This window comes from Ascaphus truei, chromosome 3 (genome assembly GCF_040206685.1).
Source record: "Ascaphus truei isolate aAscTru1 chromosome 3, aAscTru1.hap1, whole genome shotgun sequence".
Classification (NCBI taxonomy): Eukaryota; Metazoa; Chordata; class Amphibia; order Anura; family Ascaphidae; genus Ascaphus; species Ascaphus truei.
In genome coordinates, this window is record NC_134485.1 from 119,740,890 (window position 1) to 119,759,471 (window position 18,582).

The 18,582-nt window shown below is 38.7% G+C and overlaps 2 protein-coding genes across 3 annotated transcripts in view; one reads left to right on the plus strand and one right to left on the minus strand.

The window, feature by feature from the left end:
- Positions 1 to 795: 795 nt before the first annotated feature.
- On the plus strand, positions 796 to 17,738 carry ATP1B1 (ATPase Na+/K+ transporting subunit beta 1). Its single transcript, XM_075589426.1, has 6 exons — positions 796 to 1,336; positions 4,139 to 4,267; positions 11,814 to 11,969; positions 13,006 to 13,190; positions 13,605 to 13,685; positions 16,406 to 17,738. Exons 1-6 carry the CDS (start codon positions 1,237 to 1,239, stop codon positions 16,670 to 16,672), a joined length of 918 nt encoding a protein of 305 aa, XP_075445541.1. The 5' UTR covers positions 796 to 1,236; the 3' UTR covers positions 16,673 to 17,738.
- Positions 17,563 to 18,582, minus strand: part of NME7 (NME/NM23 family member 7) — a 225,237-nt gene continuing 224,217 nt past the window's right edge. For both annotated transcript variants that reach the window (XM_075589425.1, XM_075589424.1), the window contains one exon: positions 17,563 to 17,814. In XM_075589425.1, the coding sequence (XP_075445540.1) occupies positions 17,782 to 17,814 (33 nt within the window). In that variant the 3' untranslated portion in view covers positions 17,563 to 17,781. The remainder of the gene's footprint in view (positions 17,815 to 18,582) is intronic.

Here is an 18,582-nt window from a genome sequence, read left to right on the forward strand (position 1 = left end):
TTGTACTGGCCGACCTTCATAAAATGCACCATGTTTAACCCCTTTTTTACAGCGAACAACAAATGTGACTGCGGATACATGCACAGTAAACACGGATGTATCAACAGACGTCTATTTAACATGTGAGGGTGGAGTGTCGACGGGCGCCGCGGCTCCAGACCTCAGCCAAATATGTTGTTGTTGTTGGGGGGGCACCTCTCTTTGTCACAGGAGAGGTGGATGTGCAGCACATCTGTGTGTCAGTGGCTTGCTGATAGTGGCGCGGGTTCCTTTGGCGGAACGGTGCCATTGGTCTGCTTGTGTGGTGTGGCATAAAACGCAGGCTGCTCCTTTGTCACTTCCATGCTAGTGTCTGCAAACGCGATTGCTGCGGAGATCCAGTGAACACCATCACAACACGCAACTTGGCGCAGACAAGGAAACGGAAAATGGGCCAAGGCATCGATTTATTAAAGAGCCATTGAAAGTGAACTGCCATGTAACACTCGTGCAATGTGTCCTTTATGTCTCTCCCCTGTACTTTGCAACTATGTATGGTTTCGAAAATGTATATTTTCAGTAAACATTAAAAAAAAAAAAAAAAAAAAAAAAAAATATATATATATATATAATGTGCAGTTGCTGAGTCTGAAGAACACCAGTTACTAGCCACCTCCTTCCTTTTACCAGCATCTATCGTTCCTCCTTCCCACTCTGTACGTATCCCCTCAGTGGAGAGAGCCTGTGTATCGCCAGCCTACTATTGGTGGCCTGTTGTGGTAGGCGCGGCCTAGCCGGGAAGAAAGGTAGATAAATAGAGACGTGGGCGAAAGGTCGGACCTCGCCGGGTCCTTCTCTCTCCCGTAATCGCACCGGGAGCGCTTGCCACTAAAACACCGCTCCTGCTGCTTTCAATCCCGTTATCTGTTCCTTACCAGCACAGCCATCTCTCCTCCACAAAGAGACCGAGGAAGTGGCTCTGCAAATCAAGCCACAAATAAAAACAATAAACCTACATCTGTAACAAAGAAAAGCAGCACCACATATTTCGAGACCTACATTATATTCGTGTAATAAAGCCGTCGCAAAAGGAAACTGGGAGAACTTCGACCAGCAAAATATAAATAAATATATATATATATATATCCGAGATCTGTGTTTAGCTGCAGCTCAACCTTTCTATGTTGTGAAGAGCGTTTGACAAAGAGCAAAGCACAAAGAAAACTCGGCACAAGCCAGCAGAGGGGGAAAAAAAAGATGGCCAGAGATAAAGCCAAGGAAAACGACGGGGGCTGGAAAAAATTCATCTGGAATCCAGAGAAGAAGGAGTTTTTGGGCAGAACAGGTGGTAGTTGGTGTAAGTATTTGACAGTTCATATTATTATTATATTTTTGGTGCTTAGTTTTGTGAGATTTAACATGGAAATCGACGTTTATGGCAATGGCGCTTTTAGCAGGCGGATCATCCGTGGCGGTCGGATAGATCCCTTTGTTGGGTTAAATAGACTTGTTCTTTGTCTGCCCTGTGCCAGGATAATGTTATGGTTGTAGAACTGGTAGAATGTCACATGCAGTAAACAAGTGTATGCTGGAATGTTCAAGAATTGGTGTAAAGGAATACAGCAGTCTGGTTTATATTCGGTGTCATTGTCAGTTACTATAGCGTCTTTCTCTTGTATTGTAATTCGTGTATCTTCTAACGGTAAGGCTGCGTCTTTCCCGTCTTTTTTTTTTTTTTAAAGGTCATTCTGAAGGACGTTGATGTAGCCAATCTATAAGAGCTGAAACTGGAGGGAGGGGAAAACCCATCTCTGTCATCATCACCCACTACACAACTAACAAGAGGGGCTGGCCCATTGCAGTTGTTGCCTTGCAATGGAAAATACGCAGAAGCAGATAGTATAAAGTAGGAGGGGGAGGGATTCTCTCAAGGCTAAAAAAAAAAAAAAAACACTAAAATGTTTGAATCAGAACATAGATTACATTGGTAGCTCTAGGGTATGTGTGTAGTGCAATCAGGGAATTGTGTAAGATGAGGACGTTAAGGAGTTAATAATGCATCACAGCTCAAGGTTAGTCAAGGTGACAGGTTGGTTGCATGGCGTGTGTCTTTCTTAGCAGTGGTATTCAGCAAATAGATGCAGGTAGGTAATCTAGGCGAGGGGATTTGCCCACCTTAGCATTTTGGAGGTATACTGGTGCATGGAATAGGAGTACTAGCTGAAGGGAGAAGAATGAAGCCAGGAATGAACAGGTCCTTGAAAGGTCGTATCCTAGCAACAGGCTGTAACTTGAGGCCTGAAAGCTCCACAATGAATCAAGCATTACAAATGCCATCAACATCTATGTGTGTATATACACAGATACCTCTACATTATATATATATATATATATATATATATATATATATATATATATATATATATATATATATATATATCTCACACACATCTCACACACATCTCACACACATCTCACACACATCTCACACACATCTCACACACATCTCACACACATCTCACACACATACATATATACCCATACATACTGTATATACACATACATATATAGAGAAGCAATAGTTAAAGCACATTTATTATAGGAAAATATTTAGAACCAAAGTGTTTTTTTTCTTTCTATTGTGACGTCTGTCTGTGTGTGTGTGTGTGTGTGTATATATGTATTTATTTATAAAATATTTTACCAGGAAGTAATACATTGAGAGTTACCTCTCGTTTTCAAGTATGTCCTGGGCACATGTATATATATATTCTCTCTAATTTGTACCTATAGTTACACTCCGTTCCATGTAAATAAAGCTTCTCCAGGTTTAATGGATTGTGGCTTTGTAATACAATCCTGTTTAGGCCTACATTTGGCTAGCAACCTCTCCTGTATTGTGCCGCTGTTTGTCATGCCAAGTAGTAAGCAAGAGCCAGGGAATGCATGGCGTATGGGGTTGAATAATTCCTAAGGATCAAATTCGTTCAATCGAAAAGTGGAGCAGCGGTGCACCTCCATTGTTGGCAGTCAGGAACTATATACACTATACACTTCAACATACTGTACTCTCAATCAATGTGCTATACATTTTGCTACATTAATTCCTAGCAAGTAGTTTATATTTAAATGTAATACAATGAGTACATGGTTACAATATTGATGGACACAAAACAGCCAGTACCACTCAGTGAAAAGTCATAATGTTGAAATAATCATACCAAAAATTACCTATGGAAATTGGAATTCATTGACCAGTGTATGTATCTATACGCTATGAACTCATTATATAACAACTGAGGGTGATGTAGTCGCATAGCCTGCCAGACAGGATACAAACGTGATATCTCAATTACACGTCTGTCTTCACTCTTCACCTTTTGCCAAGAACGGATGTTCTCAGTGCCAAAAGTGGGATGATATTTTAACAAACTGTAGGTTTGGCTTTAGGTCTATCCCGATCAGGTTAGGTTTTGTTTAATGTGTGAGTAAGTGGACTATGCAAGCAGCTCCCTTTTCAGTATGCAATTTTTCTGCTTGAATTTGCAGTGACTACTGCCCTCAAGTCTGACAGAAATCAAACGTAACATGTTTGCTTAACAGCAACTGCCTTTTGCTTCTATAGTTGAGCTGTGGAAAAAATTTCCAAATCTCACTGACGTCACTGACACTTTCTCAATGCTGCCTAGATACCAATGTTAACTCTTAACAGGCCTAGTTCATGCCCTACTGCAAAAGCATAGTCACTAGGCCTGTGTATATCCAGGCTTAGCATTACAATGAAATCTTTTACAATGCTGTTTAGACTACTCGTATGTATTTAGAAATACTGTAGAAGCTTTACCCGTAAAACATTTTTTTTTTCAATGCCAGATTGTATTCAGGAAAACTAATTTGAACTTGAAGATCAACTAATTTACCTATTTTCCTTGTAGACCGCAATAGGAGAAAAACGGATTCCAAGTAACAGATTTTGTATCATTTAGATGTTTTTTTTTATTTATTGTACTTTTTTTTTTAAAGAATAAATGGAAGACATTGACACACAAATGGTTTCATTGACATATTTTACTTCCAAATGTCCTTTGTGCGCGTTTGACGGGTTATAAAGGAGTGGCTACATGATAAATCTGTTACTACTCTTTGTTTCTTTTTGCAGTTAAGATCATCCTATTCTATGTGATCTTCTATGGCTGTCTTGCTGGTATTTTTATCGGGACCATTCAAGTGCTTCTACTAACAATCAGTGATTATGAACCAAAGTATCAAGATCGTGTAGCACCTCCAGGTAACATTACAATATAATGAGCAGCCCTGCATGTTTTTTTTATTGGTTAAAGGTTTTGTGAAAATACTGTACTGTTTGTTTTTACCTGCTCACTTAATTTTTATTTATTTTTTCAACTGATTTTTATTCTTAAATTAGCAAAACTGCGTATCCCCTCTCACATGGTGACATTTACTGAATGTCAAAGAACCTTATCTGAAAATATTAAGATATCTTTTTTTCCCCCCTTATGAGACCTATTGTTTCTGATAAAGTCCTCTGTGTGGAAAATGGTTTTGCACTTCCTGGAGGAGGGGGAGGGAGGGAGGAGGGAAGCAGAAGTTGCCATGTGAACACTATGTGCTGCAGGCCCTGGGCCTTTTAAAACAAAAATTAAAATAAAAACAGCTAGGGACAAATTTAATATGGTTAGTAATCTTCTTTAAAGGGCATCACATGAATGTTCGTGATTGTAGGCCAGTACAGTATAATGAACTGGTATCTTTTATTCCTACTAGAAACCCTATCTTTGATTCAATTGTTGAGTATTCCTTGCAGTTTATTATATTATGATAGCGTTGATAAATATGGTTTCAAATTAAGTTTTCTATTTTTATTGCAACTCAAAATCTTTAATCCGTTATGCATTTAATATCCCATAATTTGCCTAAATTTGTCCCAGAATCCTAGTTGACAGCAGCCTTGGGGACAATACAATAGATGAGACATGAAATATTGCCACATTTTCTGCTCCTATCTCAATTTGTTTTGGAATGAGCTGTGGATCCATAATGACCTCTATCCCTATATATTTTATGAAGCTTGCCCTTTAGTCATATTCACTACACATATGTAACACACAGATCTGTTCACTGTTACGTGGAAAGAAAAGTAATTGCAAGGCGTTCTGCTCACTTAAAGATGCAATATCAGTCGGACAGTTCAATTCTTGGGGTCCTTTGAATGGGGAAGTGTTTGTTATTCAAGTGTTTTCTTTACCCTTATACCACCCCGGTCAGACGACCAATAAGGAAGGGGGTGTGTTGGTCTCTGGCTATACAAGCAGTTGCCGATTACAGTGACTTTACCCAAAAGGAAATTGCTAGAGGAAATCAAATCCCTCACCAAATTTTAAATAATACATTAAAAATTCTTTGTGTGTCAGATTTGGGTAAGAAAAGGTATCAATTATTCAGATGAGGCCCCTTAAACGGGTCACTGGAATTAGTTCACTAGAAGGGATTGCACCTTTAATATGGTTAGAGCATTTACATACACATCCTTTATCTGAACTGAACATATGCTATGGTGTGAGGCATGTTTTCCCCTGAAAGAAAAAATAGTTCCTGTTTTTTTTTTTTTGCATGTGTTTATTTTGCTGACAGATGTACAACAGAATGTGGTCCCTGCTACTTCCTCACATTACAAACGCTGTTGATGCTTGCTGGCATTTTTATCCTTGGGAGTGCCCTGGTGACACAGATGGCTTGCCAGGGGCCCTCGTGACATACCAACCCCTCCCAATCCCACTGGGGCTTTAAATCGCCCTCTGATGGCTACACTAGCGCTTTTGCACTTCCTAGAATTGCAGATGAGCCGAAATAAAGCAAATCACTAAATTATCTTTATTTCTATATGTGTAAAAAAAAAAAATTTAAACAGGTTTGTTCCTTCTTTTCTACTTTATGGGGGAGGGGGATCCAGATCTTTATTTGTGTTAAGGGGATGGAGCAGGGACCCTCTACTAACGTTTTTAACAGGAGCAGTGATCATGGATCATACCTCCTCCCCACTCCATAAAATAATGGGGGCTGCTCCATTCCGACCCCCTGTGAAGGTCACAAGACTGGTATTACTAGGGTAAACCCTCCAAATCAACAGGGGGTCATTCCCCAGTTTGATTTTGGCGGTTATCCAAGAAAACCCATTCTCTCTCCCCCCCCCCCTTTCTGTTGTATCGTAAGGATTTCCACCTTCCTCCAGATTTTGCACTGCATTAAGCATGCTATGTGATAAAGGGAGTCACCCTTTGTGATTTTCCAAAACCATATGTAAACCTATACAGATCTGGTATCCGTGTACTGGGGGTGATGGGGAACCCAGGGAGATTATATGGAGCTTGTGTGAAGAATTTCCCCCCAATGTGGTGAAATCCAATCTATAGTTTTCATAGAAATGTAGGGAGTTTCACAGAACTTGTGGTTGAATACATTTATAACAAAATGTTGCAAATTTGCTTGGTCACATGGGTGGCAAACACCCTCTGCAGTGCAAAAAGGTTAATGATGTTCTTTTAAGAACCGTGAATATTACATTTAGATAGTGGATAAACAATGTAAATTTATAGTGACTAAAACAGTGACAAAAACCACCACCATACAGCAAAGATTAAGACCCTCCCCCACTCAGGACATTCACATGTCACAGTGGAAGCATGCTACGAGATAAGTGTATGTTGAGAGATGATGGGAAAGGCAGATTTTGTAGACCTGTCTGAGACATCTCATACATGGTATTTTTTCTTTGCTGTTTGAGATACTGGATACAAATCTTTGAAATTTTTTTTGCCTTTTTATTCAATCATATGAGTTTAATGTTCTGAAACATGAAGGGACATGGCTATATCATTAACTAAGTACTATATGTAAAACACCATGATTACGTTCAGTTTAACATTCATCTAATGGCCAATGAAGCGGCGTTAGGATCACAGTAATTGGTTTAACCTTACTATATATTGGTAAACCAATTTAACCAGTAATCCTCATTAAAGCGTTAGTCATGTAATTATCATTTGATTTGTCTTTCTTTTAATATGATTAAAGTAGATCAGCATCCAGCAATATTCTTATAGGTAGAACTTATTTAATTTTAATGTTTGTGAATTAATGCTGGCTACAAATGTTTCATTGGGTATAGCATTTTTGTTAATGTTGTCTGATTGGGGGGGAAAAGTGCATCTTCCATTTTATATTTTAATTATGTATATGTTCTGCAACAGTGTTTTATCAGAAATGTCACTGCAAATGATCAAACTTTGAAGTGAAAATCATTCTACTGTTTGTCTTAAGGAATACAAATCAAACTAACGTCTTGCTTTATGGAGCAAGTTAGATGCAAATGCACACCTAAAACGAAACCATTCTTAATTGTTGTATGGTTTTATGTTCATCCGAATTTATATATTACCCCATTCATTTCTGGCGGCCATTCTCTTATTCTTTGCTTTTCCTCGCATTTTCCACAAAGAATAAAATATTTTATATTGTTTTGTTGCATAATGCCTTTGAATATAATCTGCTCTTTTGCCGACATTCATTGTGGATCCTGGAGTATATGTACGTTGTGGCCCCAGTATGATTTGCAACAGTTTCTGCAACTGCATTAAGAACATTGAGCGGTGTGAGAATTTATGTAATGCCCCAAGTCCCGATAACTTCAGATGCATTTCCCCTCCCCCCGTCTTTCAACATGAATAAACTTTCACTGCATTAAAAATGTCTGCATGCGCCTTGACAAAATTGTGTTCAGTGACTTTATTGCCATGGTACACGTATAGAAAGACAAGGTACGGCGTAGCTGAACTACTAACCTGTCATGAGGTTCTTCAGTTTGTGGCCTGTGGGCCAAATTTGGCCTGCGAAGAACCTTGGACTATCTGCTCCTGCTAATTTAATTTATGTTGCTCAGGCAGCAAAGTTCAACTTTGTTCACACCAAAACTCACTTTGTAGCTAAAGTAATATAAATACACACAGTAAGTGTTATAGATGCTTGCAAAATCGAAGTATGTTATGTAATATTAAATGTATCTTCATTTCCTGTACATTACAACACTCTTGTGGCCCAACAACTTGTAACATTTTACTGATCCCGCCCCGTGTAAAACTAGTTTGAGAGCCCTGCGGTAGCACAATTCCTTATAAAATACTCTATTTTAAAGATGTCAATGGAAATGTTATCTGCATTTCGAACAGTCTGTGAAGCCTGTGGCAACTACAGGCATACCCCCGCATTAACGTACGCAATGGGACCGGAGCATGTATGTAAAGCGAAAATGTACTTAAAGTGAAGCACTGCCTTTTCCCCACTTATCGATGCATGAACTGTACTGCAATCGTCATATATGTGCATAACTGATATAAATAACGCATTTGTATTGGGCTCTATAGTCTCCCCGCTTGCACACAGCTTCAGTACAGGTAGGGAGTTGGTATTGCTGTTCAGGACGTGCTGACAGGCGCATGCGTGAGCTGCCATTTGCCTATTGAGCGAAATGTACTTACTCGCGAGTGTACTTAAAGTGAGTGTCCTTAAACCGGGGTATGCCTGTATGTCAATTTTTTTGTAATTACATTTGCAATCTTTGTTTAAATCGCATTTTCTGGGGGAAATCCTACTTTTTTCCGGAAAACGAATTTCCTCGCGCGCTCACTCCCCATACAACTGCCTCCCTGTTTGTATCAAATGTTACGGAGGCAGATGGTTGGTTAGGCCCCAAAGCATCTCACCAGAATTCATTTTTGTTGTGGGAGACTACTGCAGTTGAATTAGGCCTTGCCCCCGCTGCCTGCTACAGCGTCCGCTGTGGCGGACGCTGCGCTCACGAGAGCCCTCCCCGCAATGGCGCCGGGCCCGCTGCGAGGGGGGGCCGCAGCGCTCGCGCGAGAGCTACTCCTGCTCTCAATAGAATTGAGAGCAGGAACTCACGTCGAGCGGCTAGGCACGCCCCCCGGCGGTTCAGCCAATGAGGGCGAACCTGCCGGGTGACGTCATGGCCGCGCCCCCGTCACTCCTCCGCCACGCCCCCCCCCGGTCTCTGCTCCTGCAGTGAGCTGCAGACCGGGGAATCGCCGGAACGCGCAGCCAAAAGCGCGGGCGCGCATTAGAGCGCCGGGGCCTTAGCCTTAACCTACACATTAGATGAGCATGAGGAGGCGATAGGTAGGGCACGACTGCTCAAATGGCAGGTTCTGATCGGACTGCAGACTTCCATGTCTTTACCTGGAATATCCCAAATAAGGCTCTGGGAACAGTTTGCTTCTTTTGCTCCACAACCGCGTACCAACTTGTCTAGATGGAAAATGTTTACGTAGACACAAAGTGGACGTTTTTTTTGTTTTTTTTTTTTAAAATGTTAATTTGGACTTTTTTGTGCTTTCACAGAAATTTCCCTGCACTAACCCAGTACAGCTTTGATTTGTGCCATTTCGTGTAAGGTCAAACACATTGATTGTACTTCAGTGTTCTCTTCAGTATAGTTCAGAAGGGTTGTTGCATACATAGGACTTTTTCTGTGTACACACAACATCTGCATGAAACTGGCCTGGATTTCTCCATAGCAGGAAGGACACTGTTTAATTTGGCTCTGTGATTTAGTTTCATGATCTGAATTGTGAAATTTAACAAAGCAAATGCAGCTCCTTTTAAATGTAGCCATATTAATAAATGGAATCTGAAAGAAAAGGAAACCTATTATTCCATCATTTATAACCAGTGAAGTTTTTTTTCCCCACTGTTTTTTTATTTATTTTTTATTAAAACACAAATCCTATTACAAGCTGAAGTATTTTGCATGTTATCTGAACATTCATGTGCATAAATATTTGGATATTCTGATATATTTCAGATCATTCCATAAATGGGTTTGTAATCTGAAATGTAATACACTTGATTGCAAGGCTATATGGGTCAAGTGATTTTGAATATTTGATACCCATAAATGTCTTGTGCAGTTCTAAAGCAAATTTATGGCTCTGATGTGATATTTTTCTTTTTTCAATTGAGGATGGTAATGGCTTATCTTGGTTTGCATTAAATCATATAAAACATATTGTACTTATGCCCTCACTGTTAGAGCAGATCAGAAGGAAAGGGAATTAATTACTTGTACATACAGTAAAAGACAAGGTGAGGTTTAATGCAGATAAATGTAAGGTTATGCATTTGGGAAACAAGAATAAACAGGCTACTCGCAACATAAATGGGGCAAAATGAGGTTAATCCTTGATGGAGAAGGATTTAGGTAGGAGTGCTTGTAGACGACAGGCTTGGCATAGTGCCCAAGTCAGGTTGTAGCTGAAAAGGCAAATAAAATATGTTCTTGCATAAAACAGAGTATGAATGGAAGGGAAGAAAGCATAATTATGGTACTGTATAAAGCATTAGTAGAACCACACCTTAAACATGGAGTAGTTTGGGGCACCACTCCATAAAGATATTATGAAACTGGAAAGAGTTAAGAGAATAGCCATCTGATTAATAAAGGGAATGGAACATCGGATTTGAGGAGAGGCTAGCTAATTTCGAATTGTTTACATTAGCAAATAGGTGTGTAAGAGGGGATATGATGACTATATACACACACATTCAGGTTCAATACAGGGAGCTTTCCAAATAACTATTCATCCCAAGGGAAATACAAATTACAGTCATCCCTCAAGGTTGGCAAAAAGGAGATTTCACCAGCAACAATGGAAATAATTATTTACAGTAAGGCCAGTTAAAAGTTATGTAGAATTCATGCCCCATGTAGAGCCTATCTTTTTACAAGCAGCAAACCTCTATAGGAGGAGCGTGGTAATATGTACAGGCTTTTACAAATATTAAGCCAATCCTTTTCCTTGCTGCATACTCCATAAGGGCATTTTAATATAGTGTCACTGAAACGTCGTAGGGGTTGATTTACTGGCTCATCTGCTTTACATAGCATTTAAATGGAAGTGTATGTCTCCTCCCTTCAGGAAAGAGCCCCTACCAATTTTCCAATTAGTACATGTATATTACACTTTATTGTCAGTCTGCACATCACCCTCCAACCGTAGGTGAATGTATAAGGCTGACAGAAATATATGTAAGTTTTATTATATTCACACCAGGGAATTTGTGCACCCACAGTTTACCTCTATAGTAAGGTAACTATGATACTGGATTTGGCCAACTTTTAATTGCACTACTCACAAAAGCATATGCTTCATTTAACCCCTTCAGGTCTTTCTCACATTTTTCACTAGTCCAAGGGACAATAATTACATATGTTCAGTGTAGGCACCTGCAATTCGGTTATGCCTTGACGTTGGCTGCAGGCTTAACGCTTTGGCCAAAGGGTTTAACTAAATAACCTTTATTCATGAGTTCACTATTTTATTTTAGCTTAATTGGTAGGAGCGCAGGAATGGTTCTTGTTTTTCACCCATGTAGACTATGATGGCAGGTGAGATCTCTCTCTTTTTTTTTTTTTTTTTAAATTAATGAAAGGAAATATGTATTTAGGGATATACCAAATAAGTAAACATGGGAATGATATTGATCAAGGGAGGACTCTGATTGCCATTATTGGAGTCAGGAAGGAATTTTCCCCTTCTGAGACATGATTTGGATAATGTTTCACAAGGGTTTTTTGCTTGCCTTCCTCTGGATCAATGTTCTGTAAATACAAATATAGGATAAGTTTTGTCTAGATTGAACATGTCTTTTTTTAACCTCCTCTACTATGTAACTCCATGCAAATTATTTTACTAGATATTAGGTGTGTATATTTAAAAAAAAAAAATGTTTTATTGTTCAAGGATTATCGCAGGTACCAAAGGCAATAAAGACCGAGATATCCTTTACCATGAACGATGAGAGCACCTATAAGGAATATGTGAACAGCATTAACAAGTTTTTGAAATTCTATGATGATGAGCTCCAGTCAGATTCGAAGTTCTTCGAAGACTGCAAAAGTGAGTTTTGTCTCGTGTATTAGAATGTGGTTAAGGAAAAGCATTCCTTACAATGTATCATCATGTTTGGAGATTTGTTTGGGACATACACATTTTTATTTGCATGCAGTTTCCTTGGTGCAAACGGTCTGTGGTAAGTTATGAAATAACACCTTATTTGTGCATTTTTTAGTGCAGAATACAGTTCCTCATAAGCAAGTTTAATATAAACATTGCTGGTTACCTGCTTGATTTTGAATAACACACATTACCACAATTTTCCCACAGGTTATGTCTATATTCCCCATTATGAAAAATGTCTAGTTCAATATATCCATTTTTTTTTAAATGTAATTACTTGCGTTATCCCCTATACCTGAACATATATTTTATGTAATTTATTTTTATGCTATACTTCATTTGTTTAACTACTACTAAAAAGGCGCATCAGAGTATTCTGAAATTGTTTCTACATAATAGCTGTGGCGTACTGGGTAAGTACTTGAAAAATAGTTGAAAAAGCAAAGCTAGGTTCTGAAACTATAAAATGCAATCAAAAGTGGAGTACATGGACCGCAAATAAAAATACCACTTGTGGGTGGTTACATTTGCCTGTCTGACAGGTTGGCAACCATGTCTTTCCCCACCATCTCTTGGCAAACAGTGCTTCCACTGCAGCCAGGGATTCTGGGTAATGACATGCAAATGAGCACATTGTGTCACTCTTTACTTATCCATTATAACATGAAACCCGTATAAGCTTATGTCTGCCGTATTACACAGTCTTATTTTTAGTTATGTTTGATACCAGACAAAACTATATTAATATGTTCTTTCCTTGAATGTTTCATCCCTAATTTGTATTTATTTTGCTTACTTTATCCTTCACTTGAGAAGGCTGGTGAGCAATAGTTGGTAAAGCGAATTAAGGGAGGGAACAATGAAGGGAAAAAAATAATATATATTTTAAGAAAACAAGCTTTTTTATTTTTAAATCATATGTAAAGAATACTCCTTCTAATTATATTTTACTCTTTGTTTCCCCCCCCCCCCCTAGTTGAACCTGAAACTTACAAGGATAGGGGGCCTATGAGCAAAGATGATGGCGAGAAATTGTCCTGTATCTTTAAGCGTGAATGGTTGGGAAACTGCTCTGGCTTAAATGATGAAAGTTATGGCTTTAAAGATGGCAAACCCTGTGTCATCATGAAGCTCAACAGAATTTTGGGATTTAAGCCAGAGGTAAGAAGCTTTGTTTATTGGTGGGGGAGGGTGGTGTGGTTTTTAATTTTTCCTCATTCATTCTCTACTACATTTTAGAAGGAACATGTTTGTAATTCAGTTCTGTTGCTTTTGAAATTAGCACGTACAGTTTGCACTAATGACCATATTTTATGGCCACAAATCCCTATTGAAGTCCAGAGGGATTTTCAGATGAAAATATTCCTTACAGCCGCTTGAACTATAAAGAAGTACCCGTATTTGTATTTAAAAGCTTACTTTCACTTTTCCCCCCTATAACTAGTAAATATGTAAAGATACTGCAACAATTACATTTATGAAGGTCAACACAATTTTGTTTAAAATCTACTGAAACTGAATGGTTTTTGACAATTATTAACTCTTCCCCCCCCCCTCCCCATCCCCTTCCCTCAGCCTCCAACCAATGGAACTTTTCCTGAAGAGATCATGGCAAGATACCACAAAAATGTAATTCCCATCGTCTGTCATGGCAAGGTAAAATGATGCATGTCTCGTTATAGTTCTAATAAGGGTATGCTTTCCAGGTGTCGGTTGTTCTGCTGAAGCTGCAATATGAGACCCTATGTCAGCAATGGATTCTATCTAGATGGGACTACAGATAAATAAAGGTTTTAAAAACTGTAAAATAAGAAACTCCTATTTTAAAAAATAAATATACATCCAACGGAAATATCATTCTTACCTTGGACTAGCTGACTTCAAAACGAACTCTATTGGGGATAAGATTATCATTACTGTTCTAAATTCTTCCCTTTTTTTTTTTCTTTAGTTGTGGACATGTGTACAATCTCTGGTTTTCATACAGTTTAGAGATTTTTCATAATTTTCCAGTAAATTACAATTATTTAATTATATATAGCAAACGGCCCTGCGAACGAAAGAGCAGGCAATTGTTTTTAAACTCTTGCTTCTGTGCACAATAAAACAGCAGTACATGTTACTTATATTCTTCATACAAGGTTTGCTTAAAGTCCCGGTCAAGTATCTCTTCATTCTAAACCACTGGGGTCAGATCCACAAAAGGGTTGCTAGGCTTGAGCATGCCTTCACTCCCACTCCTATGGATGGGAGAGTAATGGCATACCAACGCTTGGTACCATTTTGTGGATCTGAGCCCAAGTATTCTTCTACCAACTTCTAAAAAAAACTATTGCTGAGCTCAAGCCCCCAAAATATAGCATGTCTTTAATGTTTGCAGCTTCAATCCTGCACTACCTGGTTTAATACCCACAGAGGCCCTGCATCTTGAACATCAGACTTCTCCATAAATGAAACCTTTAAAGGTGCTATGGTTTGGTATGCCAGTCGGAGTAGTTTACTTTCTGCCCTGCATAGAATCTTCCTTTTCTGTTGAGGAAAATAACTAATTAGATGGCGTCATGCTCGTTGTGGACAACTCAAAAGATCACCATGATTTTGGACTCTCTGTTACCTCTCAAGGTGCTGCCAGATTAAAGAAACAATATTTAATATATATTACCGTGATTTTTCTAGATTCCCCTCCCCCCCCCCCCCCCCCCCCATGTTCCCTTTTTGTGATATTCCAGTACCTGTAAGTTTCTGAGAACCGTTGGCTGGTATTGGAGTTTTCAGAAAGTATCCTTTACTCCTGTTTAGTGTCGTTAGCAATGATAAACAAAATATAGATGCTTTCAGGAATCCAGGCAGCCACTGAATCCTCTATGAATGTCACCCATTCTTATCCTAATATAAAGGACTCAACGAGTCTTGTGCAGATTTACTTTGAATGGAATAGAGCACACTATGACAGATTAACATTTTAGAACAGGTCCGTCCGATTACCTTGGGGGCCAATTCTTAAATCTGGCAGCAAGACTCGGGCCATATCATCAGACCAGCAGAAAGAAAAAAAGAAAATCAACAGTCGCTAACCTATGCTTGCACTTCCCCCCCCACCCCTTCGAGCTTTCCTTATTAAAAATATGTAAAAGTCACTGGTATCTCTTCGGTCACCCCCTCCCTCTAGTCCCATCGCTTCGTCCCCTCCCTCTAGCCCCATTCACTCAGTATCTCTTTGCCCCAACCAACATAGTTCCCATCCGAAGGAAAGCCCAAACAAGCTCTCTCTCCCTCGGGCTCCTGGCCGTATTGCTTGGGCTGCATATTTGATAGCCCTGGTATAGACCAAATGAACCAAAGTAGCAAATAATACTGCTACTTCCTGTTTTTTAAGTAAATGTAGTCTTGTATGAAGGATTCTACAGACTGCATGTCAAAGTAATGCTAGATGTGTATATTAGAACAATGTCATTATCACTAATAATATTAATGTATTAATCTCTTTGAACATCATATTGTTCTCAGTAAAAGACATTTGATAATAGAAATTCAATTTTATTGTAGCAGCTTCTGCATCATGACCAGGTCCTTAACTAACTGCATTAGCAAGCGCAAGCTTTGTAATCTTTTGTCTGATCAAAACCACTTAGTCTCTGAAACCTAGGATAACATATTTTCTTGACTTGGTATGGCCAGATTGTGAACCTTAAAGTTATCACCCACAGACTTCTATAATTGAAACAATTGGAAAAACCTTTTATACCTTGAATATTATTGCATTGTTAGTACTACGTAACATCCGCCAACTTTAAACTCATTTATGGAAGTTTTATCTTGCTTCCATATGATAAATATCAATTAAATGAACTTTTAGTGCATGTATTGTTGGTTTTAACTGCACTGTAGCTAATGTCGCGTATCACATGCTGTTGACTATTACTGTTTTGTTTCTTTTCTCCAAGCCATGGAAAAAAATACAAAAGACACAGTACAAAATTGGTAGTTTATGACTTGCTTATGGGGGTCTACCTTGGCATAGTTGCAGACTTGAAATGTTTTGGCCAAAGGATTGATAACCCATAATTGTGAGAAGAAAAAAACAGAAATTAACTAAATTTGTCTCTGGATATGTATTGGGGCTGCTATGTGTAATCTTCTTTCAAGATTACCAACTCAGCAGTAAAGTTCAGCATCGTTTCCCTATAGATTACCTGTTTAACTCCTGGTGTTTGCCATTGTATAAATTTATGGGGTCTTAAATATGATTGCTAGAATTATTCCACACCTTTTTTTTATGGTCTTCTCTAAGCCTTCATATTCACATTTGCACAGGCTCATAAATGAACAATGGTAACATTGTTTTGTAATGCTGACATTTGTTTGCTTTATTACAGAAAGAGGACGATAAGCCTAAACTACGATCTCTGGAATATTATGGAATGGGTGGCTATGTCGGGTTTCCCCTCCATTATTACCCATACTATGGAAAGCTGCTACAACCAAAGTATCGCCAACCTCTCCTTGCTGTACAGTTCACCAACATTAGTTTTAATACAGACGTTCGCATTGAGTGCAGAGCATATGGTAAAAATATCGCTTACAGTGATAAAGACCGCTTTATGGGACGGTTTGATGTGAAGTTTGATATAAAGAGTAGCTGATCACAAGCACAACCCATCTAAAATTATAACAAAAGATCTAGTCTTGAACAAACTGTCATGTATGGGACCTACACTTAATATATATGCTTTACACTAGGCTTTCTGCATTTACTAGGTTAGAATTTTAAATCGAGGTGTAGCAATAGCAACAAATATTTATTCTACTGTAAATGATACAATTAAATGACTTGAACCTTGGGACATGCCCATTTTACTGTAAATTATGATTCCATAATCAAAATGTAGTAAGCAGTGTTTCTGGCCCCAAAATATTGCTACTTTATGTATTTTATTTTTTTAGTGTATATGTACAGTAGCATATGTGCAAACTCTGCTAATTCAAGCCATGTTTTGTTGTATGTTTCTACTTCGTGAGCAAGTTTGCAGTCCAAGGTGTAAATACTCTATAATGGGAATAAAACTGGCATGGTATTTTTGTTGCTACTTAAAAAATAAAACTAATAATAAATATGGCCCACTAATCCACTAATGAGAATATTTAATAGCACTCCATAAAGCCCTTTTTAATGTGTCATTGATTTAATATTATTTGGATAAGGGGGCTTTTGTTTCTCTTTAGCTTCACTTAAATGCAAGAGGTGATGGGTTGTGCTGTGCTTTGTATTTAATGCTTTTTATATAAACGTTTCCCCTTAATCCTTAAGTATGTTATGAAGGTGTGAGACCTGGGTCCGACTGTCACTTTGCCAGTAACAGGGCTAATTATATTGAGTTATATATATTTTATTATTTTTCTGAACGCATCATACTTTGGTGCTGTCTTTGCAAATGTTTTAACCATTTTCATGGTGGAAGAATTTTATATTTATGCAGTTGTACAATTTTATTTTTCTTCAAGAAAAAGTAATGTATGAATTAAACCAAAGTCACACGTTGAAAAATAAATCTTTATTTTAAACTTAAGGCAATGCAGTACCCCATAGGATGTATTAAATGTCTACTCTGCACACATTGTTCCAACATCTGTAATATTTTCCAGGAGTACAGTGCTCTTGTTCTTATTTTCAGTCAAGTTGAAACATCGGACAATAAACGAATAAACTAATTCCTGTTTCCTGTGTAATTGTTTGTAAAGGGAAAATATGAATTTAATTGTCCAGAATCTTGAAAAAATACTGTACCTAGAAGAGAAAAGAAAAATATGTAATGAATGGATTGGCAATTTAAATTGTGAAAACCCACAATGCCTCTCACAAAATGGCATAATATAAGGCTATGAAGACCTAATGTAAGCTTTTTGATTCCTGTCCTAAAATCTGAAAACTACAATTTTAATAGACTAAACTTCTAAGCCCATATACCACTGATATCTCCATATGCACTGCTTGTAAGTCCCCTCTGTAGGCGGCGCGCGCTTGCCTCCCACCAGCCTTACCTTCTCCCTAGGAGTCCCCGGTGCCGCCTCTCTTCCTGGCTCACTGCATACTGTGATGCATCAGCCAGAAGGGGCTACAACAGGATTGTGTTCCCGTGCGGCGACTCATCACATGGTGCGCCAGGGAGCTAATCAGAGCAAGAAATCCCACAGATCATTCATTTGCTTAGGAACTAGCTACTTTGCTGCTGGAAAGGTTTGCAGTGGGGGAGGGGGTAGGTTGTGTGAGACGAGTGTGCCCTCATCATGAGACGCTATATTATTAGCAGCTACTGCAAAAGCGAGAGAATCATTCAACTCCATCTCCCTAACCCTCCCTGTTTAGGCCACGCCCACCGCACCTCTGATAGCTGCTCTCTGCAGGCTTCAGAATCGGGAAATATAACCAAAGTATCTAATAGGGTCTGAGGTTTCACCGTGGACAGGATGTACTGGGGCAGCCTTGATAACGCTAGCTAATCTGATCCGAAATTTGGCTGAGTCAGCATTGTGGCCCCGCCCCCTGTCATGGCTG

Coding starts and splice junctions, on each gene's coding strand:
- ATP1B1 (XM_075589426.1), top strand. CDS start 1,237: ATGGCCAGAGATAAAGCCAAGGAAAACGACGGGGGCTGGAAAAAATTC. Junction 4,268..11,813: donor AGATCGTGTAGCACCTCCAG/GTAACATTACAA, acceptor TTATTGTTCAAG/GATTATCGCAGGTACCAAAG. Junction 13,686..16,405: donor CCATCGTCTGTCATGGCAAG/GTAAAATGATGC, acceptor GCTTTATTACAG/AAAGAGGACGATAAGCCTAA.